The sequence below is a fragment of the Betta splendens genome, chromosome 12 (genome assembly GCF_900634795.4).
Source record: "Betta splendens chromosome 12, fBetSpl5.4, whole genome shotgun sequence".
Lineage (NCBI taxonomy): Eukaryota > Metazoa > Chordata > Actinopteri > Anabantiformes > Osphronemidae > Betta > Betta splendens.
Window position 1 is genome coordinate 9,145,137 of NC_040892.2, and position 18,306 is coordinate 9,163,442.

The 18,306-nt window shown below is 44.9% G+C and overlaps 1 protein-coding gene across 4 annotated transcripts in view; it reads left to right on the top strand.

Moving 5' to 3' along the window:
• LOC114866485 (netrin receptor UNC5D-like) overlaps nt 1-18,306 on the top strand; it is a 138,302-nt gene that overhangs the window by 24,863 nt on the left and 95,133 nt on the right. The window contains exon 1 of one of the 4 annotated variants that reach the window (XM_029168269.3): nt 13,116-13,692. The exons of the other annotated variants lie outside the window; for them this stretch is intronic. Coding sequence (XP_029024102.1) covers nt 13,608-13,692 — 85 coding nt within the window. The 5' untranslated portion in view covers nt 13,116-13,607. Of the gene's footprint in view, nt 1-13,115; nt 13,693-18,306 lie in introns of those variants that run through there. 4 annotated transcript variants of the gene reach the window in all.

Below are 18,306 nucleotides of genomic sequence, written 5' to 3' on the forward strand. Positions count from 1 at the left end.
CATCAAAGACGCGGGCGTCACAGAAGGCACCATTCATAACATCACACGCGGCACGATGTAGTTTGGGGATCAACCTTCTCCTCTGCTTTTCACTTACCCCCCAGCACCTCCAGCTCCGGCTCACCTCCCCGAAGCTGCACACCGGCGTCCCGCCGTGCAAACTGTTTTCATAGCAATTAATGTTCATCACAGTGGGGAGACCGACTTATCACACTGTGCCCGTTCTCTTGTTCTGATTTGATGGCGTTCCACAAATGTCACCAGCTGCTTTGCGCCGATGTTACACACAGACGTGATTCTGTTTTTTTTTTTAATGCACTATATAAAAGTGCTTTCCTAAACAAAATACTGTAGATGCTTGTTGCATCAGTAATTGATCTCATGAAACACGCCTCTCCCATCCTGTTGCTGTAAGAATATATGACTTTCATCTGGCAATCGTCAACAAAAAGGCTGAATAATCTCCCAGTCTCTTAGATTGATTGATGTCTTCTATACACTCGGTAAAATAATTACACGGTCTCATGTCAGCTTAAGCACCTGAGTGGAGAAAAGGAATTAAGACTGATAAAGACATGATGTACAGCCCATTAGAAAAGAACCAGTCAGTGATTTAAATTCAGTGATTAATATGCATGCTGATGAACACAGGTATATTAGAGAATATGAAATTCCATTCTAGGTTTGCGCCGCATGAATATCAACTAATGACGATCAAACGTTCCGTCTGCAGGACCAAGCTGGGAAAGGTTTTTTGGCATATGCCTACATGCATCCTCGCGCGCTTTGAAATTCATGAGGGTGTTAAGACCCCTGGATTTAATTAAACCAATTCAGGCGCGGTGGCAAGCTGGATTGGTTAATGCAACGCTGTGGAACAAGGAGAGGCAAACTGGGAGGTCATAGCAGCGGGGGGAACCCGCACTGCTGAAGCGCTGATAAAAGGCGAGTTGATGAAGTTGTTGCACGAGCAGAAGATGAGAGCAAACGGAACTAAATGCCGCCGCAGACGGGGAATAACGGGAACAGCCCTGGCATTGGGAACCTGAAGAAAACCCAGGTCACGTGACCTTAAGATTAAACATTACTAGAACAATGACTTTAGTTCACAAAAATGGGGCAAACGTGGAAAGATGGAAGGTGATCTACAATATATCCCATAATGATGGTTCTAAGCGGAACATAACTCCGGGCACAGGACCGTATGAGCTTGGTGCTGAGGACTTAAAAGCGTTGCTAGTTTAGTCAAACATGTGAATGTCCTCCCACTGCGTATTTCAGCCTCTAACACACGCTCCCGTCCCCGGTGGTCAACCGTGTGCACGGGGGGCACTATGCAGATGCAATAACACAGATGCAGTCTAATTGTTGCTGTAGCGTAATGTGAACTCTGATTAAATGGCTGCTCTTTAGTTACGTGTCGTCTGGGGTCGTCTTGTTGTAATAGGCTATAATGCTAATGGAATTTCCTGCTTAAAGCTTAACTAACAGCTTCAACTTTTTACCTGAATCAACTGGAGCATTTTAGCGTTACTACTTTAGCGCATCTACCTGTACAGTACGTGGAAGCTAATGTGATGCTGGCGACGTTTTGATCACGTTAAGGATTGTGCCGTTCTTGCACAAACCTGCCATTAGATGTTCCTTCATCGAGGCTTGATGAATCTTTTCGGCTAATTAAGTCTGAAAGAGTGTCCACCCTCCAAAATAGAACTAGAATAGAACTACAATAGAATTATTCTTTGTGATTAAAGACGGGGTACGTACTGTAAAGTACTCGGTCTGGGTACGTGTGGTACTGGACCATGTGTAAGAGTTCCTAGAGGACTGAAGCTGGGGTTCATGGGTACAGATGCTTCTCAGCCAAGTCCACACTGTCCCTGAAATCAGACACTGTCATTAATACTTTTGTTTCTATTATGAAATGTAAACATAGGGCGTGTCACAGTATATTTTACTGAACCATGTGACAGCTCATGTGACCTATTTCTACTAATTGCTGCAAAGGAATATGACCAGGAACAAGTCTCCTAAACTTTACAGTCACTTCTTTGCATCTTTATTGAAAGTAACACATGATTTCAGATTCATGTTTGTTCCCATCTGACACATGTATTCACACGTACAGCCAAGCATTGACTCGTGTCTAGAACCCTAATTTCTGGTTGTTGGACACAAAACAGACAGTTCCCTTTTTGTATTGAAGAATTCCTGCAGCAGAACCAGGCTGGGGAACCATCTGCCCCGACCGGTTGGAGCAAACCACAAGCGATCAGCACCAACAGCAGCAGGGTGTGTTCAAACCTTCCTGCTGCGGAGCGGCCGTCTTGGCCATTAAGCAGAAATATTAGTGCAAATCAAGTGTTAGAAGCCGTCAGAGCTACATTATTCTGAAATTATGTACAAACAGTGACATGTTTTTCCCACTTTGCGTAATAAGTCATTCTGTTTTCAGACATTCTAATCGAACTGTAAGAATGTTTTGCACGATGTTATTTCCTCAAAGTCTAATTGGCGGTAATTTTTCTCAGGGGCAGGTGGCATATCATTCATATCAGGGCGGAGCTCGCAGCCACTGCTATGAGGGTTTGCCTTGTGCCAAGGTTTAGTGGGAAATAACGCATTTCACAAAAGTGCAGAAAGGACGTTTGTAGCCAGGAGACCAGACGTGAGGAGAAAAATGTCCCCGCCGACATTTTGCCCTTGAGCGGCCCGAGCAGCCCCCCCACAGCGTTCCCTGCATTAGCATCTGCCTACAAGTGTCCAGTTTCGCATCCGCCCGGGCTTCCTGCGCCGCACGCAGGTGCCGCGGATCCTGTGATAGGATGCGGCATTGTTGAGCGTCAAATCGACATCCTGAAAATAAAATTCGGCTGCTCCGTCACACAAAGGGCTGGACTTTCCCTGCCGCGGAGGTATGGAGGTGAGCAGCATTGCGGTGGCATGCTGCATTCTTCAAAACAATGTCATTAGTCATGAGATGCCAGGGTGACTAATGCTTACGGGCTCGATCTGACTCAACCAGTTTAGCCGTCTGGAGTTGGATAAGAGAGGTGGCGTGTGTGACGGTATTTTCAATGAGCTTATATCAATCATATTCTTAAGTCCAAATGTAACTGGCTTAATTTTAATGCTGGGTTCAGATCTTTCGTCTGTACTGTAAAACGGTGGATTGTTTTTGTTGTGATCTCGGCGTCTGCTTTCCAGTGTTGCCCATCAGCAGAGAGTGAACGCAGAGTCGATTTTTCCTCGGCGGCTGGTGCCCAACAAAGACTGATGGCGAGTCAGATATGCAGAGGCAATAGGTGGTGCTCTCACTGCTGACTGATCCTTATCCCTCCTTCAAAGCCGGGCTCCAGTTCCCCGGCTCGCCGTACCTACATCTCCCCCCGCTAACGGCTGCTTTATCGCTGGTCTTGAACTCCACTTTTTTTTTTTTTTTTTTTTAATGGCCACCCACTCTGCATTAGACCGAACAGCGAAAAGGTCACGCGCTTCATCCGCCGCCGCCGAACAAGTGACAAGTAACAAACCAATGTTAAAACGCGAAACAGGCGCAGGACCGGCCGCACCTCATTTCATGTTTCATTATAATTTCACACCTTGTGGCACGTGAGGATAATTTTAAAAGTAAATACTTGATGCTTAAATCTGACCTTTAGATGCAATAATAGATTAGTGTTGTAGTGTTTTATTTGCTCTGCATCCGCCACAACCCCGTCTGCGGTGCAGCAAAAGGCTTTACTGATGCCCGGACTAATTAGATTCCTGTTGCACCAGACTCTTGCAGTCCAGGCGTCTCGGGGGTGAGTTTGCACCGTTGCCTCGATGGAGCCGGTGCTCCAATAGGGCCTCCTTGTGGTAAACTGCTAAAACAAATGCTCCTGTTCTGCTGGTGTGTCTGGCTTGTTTTGGAATGACGATTCCAGAAAGTGCAGCTCATTTTTTTTTTGCCCCGATTTGCTGTCGTGTGCTGATTATAATGGCTATTTCAGGTCAGCGTAAGCAAAACATGAAGTGATGGAGTTCTGGTTCTAATGTTTTGGGCCTTCATTCATTTTAAATACAGTGGTCAAACCAGAAGCATCTCTCACTGTAACATGGAGCGCACTTATAAGCTCATTGATGTCTTTGTAACTCTGGATGAATCACTGACAGGCTCTGTGTTCATGTTGTCATCTGAGAGATCAGAAATGTGGCTTCATCACAGAGGATCAGTTTGTGGGCGCCTTTTTGTTTTTCCAGCATTGTCGCGTCTGCGCTAATGAAGTAGAGAAAGCCTCTAATGATGGAACTCCACGCGCCAGTTACAGTAAAGCGCAAACACTTTATTCTCCGTCTCGCTGGAGCGTGTGAGGGAAACAAGAGCGAGGCCCGTTTTTAGGGTAGAACGCCACTGGATGTGAGCAGATCCATCAGTGTTTGTCTCTCGCCGAGATACTGCGATGATGGATGGATCTAATGGATTGATTTAAGCCTCGGCTCCCAGTACTGACTGAATAACCGAGCGAACACTAGAGCAAATAAGTTCAGCTCGTGGGGAATGCATTTAAACTGTGCACTTCCTCCACAGCCGAGTTCATCCATCATTCCAGCTGATTGTCATGTCAGACTTTCTCGAGGTTATTTTGTATGCGTTATTATTCCTTAATGGGGGAGAAATTTGACAGCAATCTTGCCTTATCTCTTTGTTTATGCGTGTTTTATTAAAATAAACCGTACAATGACTGAGTGAGATGCTGTACAGAGGGAAAACTTGTATTTTCAGTTGTTTTCAGTGGCGGATACCTCAATAAACTCATACTGTACCTAACAAATATCCATCACAGGAAAAGTATGATGAGTATGTTATGTGTAAATAGACTTTACGCACAACATTTTCAGATAATTGGTACAGTAACACTAATCATATCATCACTGTTATCAGTATAACTCATATGGTGTCATAACATTAAAGTCTGATTTTTCAAACAGAATAAAGTTTTCAATTCAACGGACATTAGCACAATTTATGGTTAATTAACCATTAAGTGGACGTGAAATAATTTTATGTTTGTGTGTCTGCAGCGTCTGTCTGAGTATAAAGTGACAAAAAGCAAAATGACATCATCGTCCATGTCGCACGTTTGACGTGAGGCCTGATAAACCTAGTGTCTCCAGTCAAACACAAACTTCTAATTTCAGCAGCGCTCTGTTGCTCGAGGTCGTTAAACCCAAATCGGCTGACATTTTTGTGTTTAATATTACAAATACAAGACAATAAGTGTTTTTTCATTTTTAATGAATCCTGGATGAGACCAGAAAAGCAATATTTGTGTCAAATATTTGATGCACTTAAATCATATAAAGCTAAATAAAGGGAGCGGTTTGTGATTAATTATTTAATATGCAGGTAACTTAATATTTGTCTGAAGTGGATTCAGTTAATGAGTGAGTTGTTTTTGTTTTCCTTTACCTGCCGCTGTCCAACGGCTTCTCTCCTTCTATTAAATGCTCGAGTTCGGAGACAATGCGTCACCTGCGTCATTCAGCTGCTGATTTGCGGCGTTGCCTTTGATGGCGCCTTCATACGTGGCGGCGGCCTTTTGTCTTAGCGCGTTTCCAGTCTGCCGAGGAAAATGTGCCGTCATTGTCTGAGCATAACCAGCTGGAGTCACCAAATAAAAGATTTGTGAGCGATCCGCAAGGCGCCATGAATTAAACATACAGGTGCTCAGCTGGAAGCGCGAGCACGAAGACCGAGTGCAGCAATGTGGAGAAATTTATTTTGATTACATTAACTGGATAAAAAGGGGGAAGTTGAGGGAACAGAAACAAGCTCGCCAGCTTATATTAGGCTAAAAACACAACACAACTCTTTTATTTCAGTTTGCTTTTAATTTATTGTGATTTAATAAGGACACCGAGAAGACCTCTGTGCTGCTCAGAGGATTGGGCTGAATAATTGTCTGTACAAAGAACCATGTCTCATCATAACCACCAGAGGGATCAGACTAAATATGTCCAAGAGAACCAACATAGGAGTGAACAAAGAGGCTGCCAGATGTGGATCCAGGAGCTTTAGTGCATCAACACATATTTCATTTATAAAATGGCTGCAATCAGACCAAGTGCTTGTACAGGTTCGCAGCCTCCCCTCAGCCGTAGTGGAGTGTTTTTACTTTTACCCTTGCAGAGTTGGAGCATCACTCCGTCACACCTCCACCTGAGCTTTGCCCCTTTGTTTTCATTCGCCACTTCGCCCTTGTGCTGCGAGAGAGAAAGGTTGACTGATGGGGGAGGACAGATGACTGTTCAGGTTTGGACCGGAGCCAGTTCCGATCCCTCCGCTTTGTTTTGTTTTTTTTTCCTGCGCTCAAGGTCGACAGTGGAATGCGAGCAAAGGGTGTCGCCGCGTCTCCCCGAGGTGCAATTCGGCGACACACGAGCTAAACACCTGAGCCGCCGAGCCGCAACTTTCACTTAGGAGTGACGGCCACGCGTGGTGGGCGCGGGCCCCGCTGATGCCGATCCAGCTGGGACCGGCTCGTTTATGGCGCGTCCTTTCTGTTCAACATCAGAAGCGACGGGAAGAGTGAAAGAAAGCCGACGTGTCGCCCAAGGTTGGCTCAGAAAGCTACTAAAAGCGAGGCCTGGCAGGATGAGACGCCGCGATGCCGCTTCACAGGTCACACATCTCCCTTTGGTTCTGTGGAAACAGATGAAGCACGTAAATCAACAATGAACACGCTCTCGCAACAAACGCCGCTTTTCCACTAGATCTTCCAAAAAAAAAAAAAACGGTGCTCTGACATAATTCACTCGTCTCCCTGCGCGAGTTGCAACGTTGCGTCTTGAAATGAGGGGGAAATTGAGAGAGTTGCGTGGCTTAGAAGGCAAACAGATAATTGGTCTCAGAGGATGTAATGCATGATGTGAACTTTGTACTGAATATGTTTGTGCTGCTTTAAGATGCGCGCTGCCAGACCCAAACAGACCCACAGCTACACGAGGACGTCGGCGCTGACTCATAAAAACATAATATTTAGTAAATGTGAAGTCATTATGCCAGGCTGTTCTCCTGCATTGTCTTTATTGCATACACATCGGATTTCGAATCTGCGTGGTTTGAATAAAGGGGGGTTTAAAGTTCTACATATTTTAATTGGCACAACCAAGGAAATGCTGTATGGAGAACGCGAGAATGTCTGTGAGGCAATTTATATCACTCGCCAGCGATTTCTTTTTCCATTTGCAGTTATTACATCCGCAGCCACCTTACAAGACTTTCTCACTCAACACAATGAAATAGCGCGTCGTATAAAACAGGCTTTGATTCAGCACATGATGCATGTGTTCATTCCTATTCCGGATTTATCCTTTTTTTTTTCCTTCTTCTCCCTTCGGCTTCGCGCCAGACGAACCCCGGATCGGAATTCTGTCCGTTTTGCACGACGGCTGATTGGCAGCTGGTTGAACCCCCCAGGGGCAATATTGCACCAATCACCAAAGACGGTTTGTTTTCACCTTTGCATTAATGTCAGCAGCTTCAGGGCAAGATTACTGAAGAGGCTTTGGGGAATCTAGTTAGTCAATTTTGACATTTCATTTCCATAAAACGTACTGTAGAGGCGGCGTATCTCTGCAGGCTGACCCGCGTGGAATGTTTCCAATCAGTCGTGCGTCCAGTAAGACTTGATGTGTTTTATCTGCTCGCGCTGCAACACGAACCTTTTGCTATTGTTTAGGCAGATTTTGTTGCCGATTATGGACACAATTCAACTTGATTGTCAAGAATGACGTTGATGTAGCTGCGTGAATGAGGCTGGATGATGGTGGATGATGAGGCTGATATTTAACTGTGGAGAATAATTTTGTCCTGTTTCTTTCCCAGTTTTGTATGAAAAAATTGGAAATCCATTTACCTTGAGTCACTTATAAGCATTCTGGTAGCAGTGTGCTGCCAATAGTTCTTTATATTAGCATATGTACTGCTTTAGCCAGCACTCAAATACAGTCGATAAGCATACGAGAGAGAGCGAGCGAGAGAGAGAGAGAGGGAGACCTTCACACTGGCTATATCCCTTTGTCCTTGTATGTCCAATCTCCAAGCAGCAGCAACACAAACAGTTGCCTGAGAGCGTGTCCCGTGGGTCTTGTTCTTTTGGTTCTGAATAGTGATGATGATGTTACACGATTGTCCAGATTCTAATCATAACCAGCCCTGAATAGAAAACACTGGAGCACCATTTTCCTCCAATCACCGTGCAGATTGTTTTAAAGCAATTTATTTATTACGCGGTCAAAATGCCGCTCTTGCGGACGCTCGGCGCGACAGCAGCCGCCTTTAAAGCCGCGTCGATCCGTACACGAGGGTCAAACTGGAGGCAATTAACGGGACGGTGCGGCCGTTCTCGTCTTCTCGATTGGATTCATTCATTTGTCCCGAAGCCATCGGCCAGTCAAAGGTGGATGATGAGCAGTGGGAGCGAAGGACCTTCAGATTGACTTTAGCCCCTCTTTGTGCTGGTCTGTGGAGGAACCCCAAGCATCAACAACAAAAACTGTTGCCTGAGACCATGTCCCAGGGGTCTGATTAGCTTCATGGATCCCTGGCCCTGTCACTTGGATGTCTCTTTAATGCTTGAGACCATTGCTCGGGGGCACTAACTCTTTGTTTGTACCTTTTTTGTCTGTCTTCTCATTCCATTACTGCACAGGCCCGCGTGCTATAACTCACACTTCTACTTCTTATGCACATGCGTTTTGCACCTTCAAACAGATATTTTTTTTTATTTTTGTGAGGGTGCACGCTCTCTCAAGGTCTGAGCACATCTGCTTGAAAGGCAAGAATCCGCCTCGTGATTTGATTTAGCTTGTTATTCTCGTAGCCCCCCCCCCCCCCCTCGTCCGGCGTTCCTCTGCAGCCGTGGTGCCGCGTGTTAGAAAAATTCAACGCTCTGTGAACACACTCTCTGCTCTGAGCTGCGCCCCCTGACCGGCCTCGTCGCCGCGGCAATGGAAGGCGAAGGTTTCTCCACAAAACGAGGCCGAAAATAATAAAACGGAAGCACGGGAAAAATTAAATGTTCCACTTTGCTGTGTTTTCCATCTTTTTTCTTCCAAAGCAATAAATGAGTGTTCAGAAGCCATAGATTGTGAATAGTCTTATTAAATTAGGCAGTTTGCACTTTTTACCAAGAAAAGCCAAACTTCTCTACAGTAAAGCCTCCCACACACGCCTGTGTAATTTTTTCTATCTATTATTTAGTTGTACTGCTGTTGCCCGAAGGCCAGCCGAGCACAACACAGGGAAGCGACGGCATGTTGGTTAAATGTTTCTATCACGTCTCCCGCATAATCGCTTTGTGTTCGTAAGGACACAGCGGTCACAGATAACCCGCCGCGCTCGGCGTGTTTGCTGTCTCATCAAAACAGGACGGGTCTCTCTCTCTCTCTCGCTCGCTCGCTCGCTCTCCCCGCGGCGTTCACCCTTTAGCATAAACACAAATGTCAGAGTTGTTTTATATTTGCACTATCTGTGGTAATACCTGTGCAGGGGGAGAAATAGTGCGAGTCATAACATCTTATCAGTGAGTTAGTGCAGCGGTGTTCTGTTCAAATTCAAGGCTATCAAGTTTAACGGCTCCGAGCGCACAGGCGGTTGCGGCTTGTTCCTGCGTGTGGGGGGGTGGGGGGGTTACGCGTTGCTGGATGCCCGAACGGCCCAAGACGAGAGGCTGCGTTTTAAAGGTTAACGAGAGTTGCGCTGTTGAGGACTGGTGCGTTCGTGAACCCATCGTGTTGGACGACGGGGCTGTGACCAACGTGTCCAGCTGCTAAAAGTTCACACACACAACACACTTCTTGCTTCACCAGCAATTCAATGCCACCGTCCTTTTTTTTTTTTTTATAAAAAGTCAACTGACTTGAACACTGATGCATTCATCGGCTCTGCTTTAGATGTGATGTTTGTTATTTGATATTTGTTCCAGTTAGTCCTGACGGTAATAAGACGTCAGCCTTGACGGCAGGCTGTTCTGGAGACCCACACGCCCATATTTGGGCGTGTAGGTCTGTATTTGGGGCAGGTATTATGTATAGAGGAGGAGGCTCTGCACCTCCCACGCCAGAGCATGATTTACCTCCCAGGAGAAACCCGTGTCAACTCTTCTTTCCAGTACGTGACTTGTGGCTACACCCGAGTGGGAGGCACACCTGCTTTTTACAACTGATGAAACGACCTGATTTTTATTGAGCGGCTTCCCGCCACAGCTACTTCACTGGAGGTGTTCATCCTTTGCCTCTGGTCACGAAATTACCACCAGTTGTTCGCACTCTTGTACTGCCTGTTTCTGTGTGTGTGTGTGTGTGTGTGTGTGTGTGTGTGTGTGTGTGTGTGTGTGTGTGTGTGTGTGTGTGTGTGTGTCTTGACACCAGGAGTTATGCCCGTATCTAATCTGGAATCGATTACTGTGCGTTTGTTTCTCTCGACGGTCAACCTTAGTCTCATCTGCAGCAGGAACCGAACAACCACGCTGAGCTATTACCAAGGAGACAAATCACAGAACGCAGGTGTTGCACACTATCTGACTTTTAATACATGATGTGTGAAATAATTAATACTGTGCTGGTGAACTGTAGCTGTGTAGAGGTAGACGTTGTAGATATGGCTAAAAAATGATATAAGACAGGGTTGGTGTGCACCATATGAGTCATTTGCTCAATAAATAATGCTGTGCTTTAGTTCTGGTTCTTCCATTATCGATCTCAGTGACTTATATAAACTATGAGCACTATCCTAGTGAATTAGATTTACCCAAGACATTGATTTTCTTTTTGATTTTTGGCTCTGGTCGTATAATTGCATCTTTTGGCTGTCATCGTCTTTTCAAAAACACAAAGAACAATGAACGAATTGAAAAGCGAATCTCATTATTTCAGCCCACACGTGTTTTTCTTAAAAAAAAAAAAAAAAAAAATCATCGCACGACAGCAAAGCACTGACATTGCAGGTCTGTTGGAAGGAGGAGCAGAGAGCTGGAACATGACATGTTTTCTGGGAGAGAAAGTTGTGAAAAGACTGTAAAAGCCCTGACACACACACACACACACACACACACACACACACACACACACACACACACACACACAGTCAGGGAAAAAGTGAAACCCCATATAACGCATTCAACATACAAAAGGCAATAAGGTGAATTATTTGTGCTTGTCAATCATTGCTGGTGTGAGTCCTCACTGCTGCTGCTTAGCGTTGTTGAACTTTCTTTCAAATGTGACTAAAGAATCTGCTTGTTTCGCACATTATTGTTCGAGAATTTCCTCACACTGGATTTCGCCCTTATACCTGAAACAAAAGCTTGAGGGATGGAGTAAATACAGCAAAGCCTCCTGCTCTCTCTGAGTCTGAGAAGTGTCAGGTTAGTTGTGTATCTGCAGTCATTACAGGTTGTACGTTACAAGGTCAGGATCGTGACACCAAATTAAAACATTTAACATTTTAGCTGTGCAGCAGATTTTAATAATAATAGAATTGCATTACTGTACAGTGACATCTATGATTTGTAGGAGTGCTGACCCGTTTCACAGCCATTTTTTGGTTCTGTAGTTTAGTCATGAAAGCTGCTATTTCTGTGGTCCCACACTAACACAGCCCACAGCACTCGGCCATTCCTGTGAGGATTTTAGGGACAATAAAGCACAGTGTGAAGCACCATAGAGCTGCCGTGGGGCATTTACTGTACGCGCTCCTATTTCATTTGTAATCACGAGCCTGAGCTACTTATCACGCAAACGATAATAGCTGCACATATGGAAAGCTCCAAGTTTAAAGCGTACAAACAAGCAAACGTGCCACTCGGGATGTTTTTCAAATAACAAAACAAACTCGACATTTGTAGCGGGCTCGTGTGTGTGTTGTTCACGGTCTGTGAGGTACTGTAGCTCCACAGCCTCCGGGTGGTCCCAGATATTAAATGCACACTTTATGGCTCCCTTAGATATATTATAAAGTAGTTAACCTTGCCTCGGTGGCTGACCTCTGGCTACAACTGTGGGAAATTAACCACTGAATTTCTGGTCAATAGGGTAATAATGTCAGAAGGTCAAACTGCAGTGATTTACATACGAGGAGGAGACACGTTCAGGTTTGGTGGCACACTGTGGACTATAGTACCGTTCACTGGAGGGAACTATGTGAGGATGGATCATTTTGTTTTGGATGATGATTAAAATACCGACTTACCTCACCCGAGGTAAGTCGCCACAGCGTGAGTGAGCACAGCATTTACATCACATTACTCATCATCAGTTTAATGTTGGGAAAGCTACTTTTATTTCACTATATTTCTGCGGGGTCCGTTTCATTTTTCCATTTTTTTTTTTACTGCACATCCATCTGCCAGCTGTTCTTGAGAGAATGGTGTGCTGCCACCACACATACAAGCTAAATGTTACAGTAACTTTCTAATCTGAAGTTTATTATGAGTACTGTATAAATAAAAATATGCCTGATTAAAATAAAACATGATGTAAATGGAAGGAGCTAGTGACATAATCCTTCTCACCTCAGCCAACAATTACATTAATTAATACAATGTAAATAGGTGCTGTAATAATACAGTACCTTCTCTGCAATTTTAAATGTAATAATTATTAATTTTAAGTAATTTTATTTCTATGCAATGTGCAGATACTACAGTACTTCCTTGAAAGCTCTTATAAGGCTTTAGCTTGTGGTGCCATTGTTAGTATTTCAAACATTGTCCTTCTGTAGTTTCCAGTAAATTACGATCTCTGTATTTTCCCACAGCTACTTATCCGCATTCCCCTAAGACATAAATGTGAGGCTGATCACCGCAAACACCCGCATGAATTAAATCAAATGAAAGCGGACCTTTTGGAAACCAGAGTCCCTGTTTAACGGGGATAATGTCTGCCTAATTGGCAATAAGACACCAATCAGAGGCCATATGCTCAAAGTGTGCGCGGAACATGGGCATTAATTAGTAAAAACGCAATTTTCCAGACAACCGCTGCTGGTGAAAGCTGCGAGGCACCGGTGTCGATTTCAATAACCGCAGCGCTCTCCAGAAAACAGGCTTGGGTGTAGCAGAAAATCCTGAGGAAGAAAGGGAGGAGAGATAATTGAAAGAGGTTGTTTTTTTTCTTCTTTCATCATGGCAGAAAGACGCGGACGCGCGCGCACACGCATGCATACACCTTTGTAATTTCTCAACAGGTCCACGGGGGTTTGGACAACACCCCCTCCTCTCTCTCTCTCTCTCTCTCTCTCTCTGGGTGACTCTCTTCCTCCCTAGCTCTCCGAGAAGCCGAAAGCTGTTGGCTCGCGCGCTCTCTAATTATTCCACTCTCGCGCAGCGGAGTGCCGGCTGCTGGAAGCCCCGCGCCACTTTCCATCCGTCACCCAATCCCTCAGCTTCGGCTCGCGCCGCGGTTCCGCGCGGTTGCGGCTGTCGCGGGCGGACGCTGAACTACAGTAGCCCTGGGAAACACGGAAACGTGTTCGTCGGAGCTCCGGAGAGGCGACAAATGCCCGAGACCCGCGGCCGGTGCCCCCAGACCCGGCGGGGAGGGAGAACGGCAGAGCAGTGATGGGACAGTTTTGGGGAGGATGCTACTTGACTTTTGCCGTCTTGCTCCTCGGGTGTTGGCGAGTCCCGACCGCCCTGGCGAGAGGTAAGCTGCGCGCGGGCGCTCTTTGCTGAGATGAATGCTTTTACACGGGGAGGGTCGCAGGGGGGTCAGACCCGGACGAGAGGAACGGCGTGCGCGCGCGCGCCCGTCGATGGGCAGCGCTTGTGTTGCGAAAAGTGATTTGCCCATTCGCGCGAGCAGCTCACTCCGCGCGCGTGACTAAACAAAAGTAAGACTGTGTGCCTCACCGTATTTGCCATGCGCCACGTGACTGAGATATATTTGGATTTTATTTTGTTAAATAAAAGTCCGAACGGCGCCTCTTGGCGTAAATAGCCCCATTCTGTCTTTGAGAAGTTTTTTTTTATTTTTTTTTTTATTGAGAGAATCCGTGAGGCTGGAGCGACGGAAGCGTGACTGGAGCCCGTGCTGTTGTTTCACACGAACCGCGCTTGGTGATGGATGGTGATGAGAGATGTTCACTTGAGCAGCTTCTAATTGACGCTGGTGGCTTTGAAGGCTGTGGATGCGTGTCAGACTGTATTTTGCTGGGTGTGCACATCGGCTCGTGTGAAGGTTACCTCACCTGTTTGAAAGCCCGACTGTCTATTCTGCTAAGTGTTTACTTTGTGAGGCACAAATGTGTGATTTAATGTCAATGATAAACGCCTGAACAAATACTGAGGCTGCGAACAGTCAAGTGTCAAATCCCTTTTCTTCTGAATTTGCCCTGACTTATTGACATCCATTTAGCTCACATGGCAGTGCGACAATCATCCATCTGCAATTCAATTTGCTTAACTAGCCCCGAGCTTTCCATTTTCTGCATCCAAACTTCTGAAATTAGCCTCAACTTTGAAAACTGAATACCATAAATATTAGATTAAGCATATGTATCTTCAGGGCAACTCTGCATGTCGGGATCAGGAGGGTATTTGTAATTCTTTTAAAGTTGGTACGCTGAATATAACCTTTCAAAACTGGCTGTGCATTGTATTTACACAGCCAGCATTTCCGCGGCTTCATTTCCATGCTAGATGCTGCATAGTATTTGAAAGGACTGACCTATGCCTGGCAGAAACAACACAATAGTGTTCTCAGTGCATGGAAGTAAATTATGCTTGTTCATGCAATATGCAATTTTCATAAGCTATATGTTGTAATACATCCGGCGGGCTTTAAAGTGGCATCTGCATTTGCTACAGTTCGCCTCTCTGCCAGCCTGTAAAACATATATTCAAGCTGTGCAATAATATGGATGTCACCAGTCAAACACTTAATGCAGGGATGAGATAAGACAGCATAGGTAGAAAGGCAGAGTCCACAAATACAGACCGAACAATGTAACACCTGCAGGCCAGGCTAAGTTATAGAGCACCGCTGAAATAAAAACCTAGCTTCCTGACGCACATGGACTGTCTGACAGGTGGTAATTTATTTGTCAATTAGAAGCCGGGTTATAATTCAGTGATCCAAATGTATTCTTTTTATCTTGCAAGGACTCATCAGTCACCTGCAAGCAGACAATTTAAAGCTTCGAGAGAGAGAGAGAGAGAGAGAGAGAGAGCAGATGAGAAACGTAGCCCAAAGGAGAGAACCCAGAATCAGTGACTACAGGTGGATTCAGGGATGAGATTGGGTTGATGAAATTTCTGAGCCGCCGCAGTGAAAATAACAAAGGCGTGACAGAAATAGGAAATAATAAGAAAAGTCACAAACGTTAAGAATAGTTTTGTTGCAGTGCTTATGAGAACAGCGCTGCGAGAAACGATTACACAACCCATGTATAAACAAAGTTGAACCTACAGACTGACTTCCTTTCAAAGTATAACTAGTTCAAGAATATATAAACATTTGCTACCTACTTTTAGAAATGTAACAGACCTTTTTTGCCATTGGTGAGGAACATATTAGAACTGCTTAGTCTCTTTGTTCTCATGGCAATAACACAATTCATTTATAATCTTGCGCTCTGAGACTGACGTGTAGCTGGTGTAGCTCTGTGTCTGCCATGACTCTATGAATAAACTTAGGATAACCACATAAAGACAAATACACGTCAGCCTCAGTAACGCTTGTCTGATGCTAGTGCCATGCACAATTTAATATCACCTTAGTTAAGCCACTTTTTTTTACTTTAATAAAAACTCGATAAGTTGGTGGAGCTGCTGCCCGTGTGGCTCATTGCACCTCCTGCTGCTAAAAACACATCCCAGCTTGAGTGTGGCATCAGTAATAAAACTCCAGCAATACAGAGGGAGGAATAAAGGGCAACGGAGTCATCTCTGCCATGTTTTATTTACCCGCCCCCTAAAAAGGACTGCCAGGCTCGCTCTCAACCCCCAACTTTGATTTTAGCTGACATTTCGCTCGGGATGAATTCGCGAGCGCCGTTCAGCTGGTGTCTCCAGTTGCTTCTGTTCTGTGGGAGATCACGTTGTGGCTCCACTGCCCAGTTTCAGGTTTGCATTATTGAATGGGAACTCATTTCTGTCGTCAGATCGAGCCCTGGTAGACAAAGAATGCTCCAAAGAGAAAAGAAATACGCCACAATATTAAATGTATGGAAGAAAATAGGATGTTTTAAAAGGAAATCATTTTAGCTTGGATTTAAGACTCATAATAATAATAATAAGGAAATAAGTTGGACTGAGCAGAGACCGTTGTAATCGAGTGACTATTGTTTTGTTTTTTTCTATGGGACATTGAGACTGTTTGGCTTCAATATATAAGCTTCTGTACACAATATTCCCAGGAGAGATAGGATTGATTGGAGCAGAATCCTTTTTGTTTGCTCCAATAACAACAATGCTTCCATTGTAAATCTGTTGATGCAGCTTCAAATGTCTGCTCGATTCCTTTGTGGTTATGTACAGTGTAGACCGATGGTCCTTGCTCTACCTTGCAATCAAGTTTTCTGTCTTAAAATCACTGTGGAGAAACTATAACATGTTATTTACCTAAGAGCCTATTTCAGCCTGTTTTTCTTCCTAATGTATGTTGGCACTGAAATGAACTGCAGTGATTTTTTTAGATGTACTCACAAAAGCAAATGGATGAAATTCAAAGGTGGAAATAGCGCCCTAATCACATTCATCCAGTGTGTCTGACTGTGAAAACCTTAGCTGCCAACTAATGGTGCAGACTTCCACCCAGAGCAAGCGGGATTTCCTGTTCTTGTCTTTGTTTTTCTGGAAGCAAAATTGCCAGATGATGATTTTTTTTCTTCCTGGATTGGATTGTTTTCGAATCGAGACGGCAAGAATAGTCTGAGGATTTTTTGGAAATACCAAAATGCTGAAGGTGAATTCATTGTATAGCATGCAACAAAAGAAACAACACATTTTCACTTGCACACGGTGAAATGATTGCAAAGACAGCAGTGCTGCAAGGTTAGGTGGATAAAGCACGGAGCTGAGAGCTGGTATTTGATCGCCTCAATACTTGCTGTATTAAAATGAGATATTTTAACCATAGTTACAGTCGCATGTGTAGTCTTGTGTGCAAGCATTCATATAAGGTCACGACCATCTACTGTATAGGCTCTGTATGGCCCGATGCTAACACAATGACAGGATGTCAAATGCTGCCGTTCCAGTCATCTCCTGCACATTTGCCTTCCAACCTTGTCTCCACAGCCTTGAGGCTTTCTGCTCAGTAAGAGCTAGCGTTGCTGTCATGTGTTTTGTAATAACACTGAAAGGGAAGCCTTGAAGATAACTGCCCATCCACAATGCACCATTGAATGCCTCAATGGCTAGCTCAAGGGCATCGCCACAAAGGCAAGATTCACACCATACAGCATTCACTTCAATGACAAACACTCGTCACGCCCCCCCGGCCTCAGCTCCCCCACTCGTACCCACCGTACGACTCGCACTTTTGTCTCCTCTTAAGCGCTTTTATTTCACAAATACCAAATCCGATCGCGTTGTTCGCCCCTCCCTCGCAATTCCGTTCAGTGTAATTTTGTTTCAGTGGATTGTTGCGGTGACAAATGTTTGGTTGCGGGATCATTTCTCAACTCACCTGACGGAAGGAGAAAACGGGAGCTGTGCTCGCAGAGACGGAGCGGCGGAACGTTCGAGGAAAACGCAAAGAGAGAGAGACGGATGGGAGAGTCGCTGCAGAATACTGAAATATCTCATGTTATCAGTGCCACAGCAGTTTGTCAGCAGTAGCGAGCACCTGTCACTGCTCTCCCTGATGAATTAATTTTAGGAGTAATGAAAAGCAAATACATATTTAATGACTTTGGATTAAAGTGGAGTTTCAGTATTTGTTGACGTGCTTGCGCTACAGTGTTTTGACATGCTTTCCGCATTTTGAGTGAGAAAATATGATGAAAGTAAATCTAAAAGGACGTATTTAGACCTAGGCGTTGAGGTTTCTCCTCTCTATCTTCTTGATATTCTCTCTGACATCATAATAATAATAGGAAGAATCCATAGGGATGGGCATGGGGCTGGTTTCTTTTCCGTCTAACTCTACTTTTTGAAACTTCCTGTTTGGTGTGAGACCAGCAAGGCGTGGTGAAACATGCCCAAATGTGCACTGCCATGTGCAAACTCAGCGTCTGGATGCGTGCACTCTGCAAATTGCCGTTGTTTAGGATGAGTTGTGATCCTATTCATTATTCCGGCTCTTGGCTTGGTT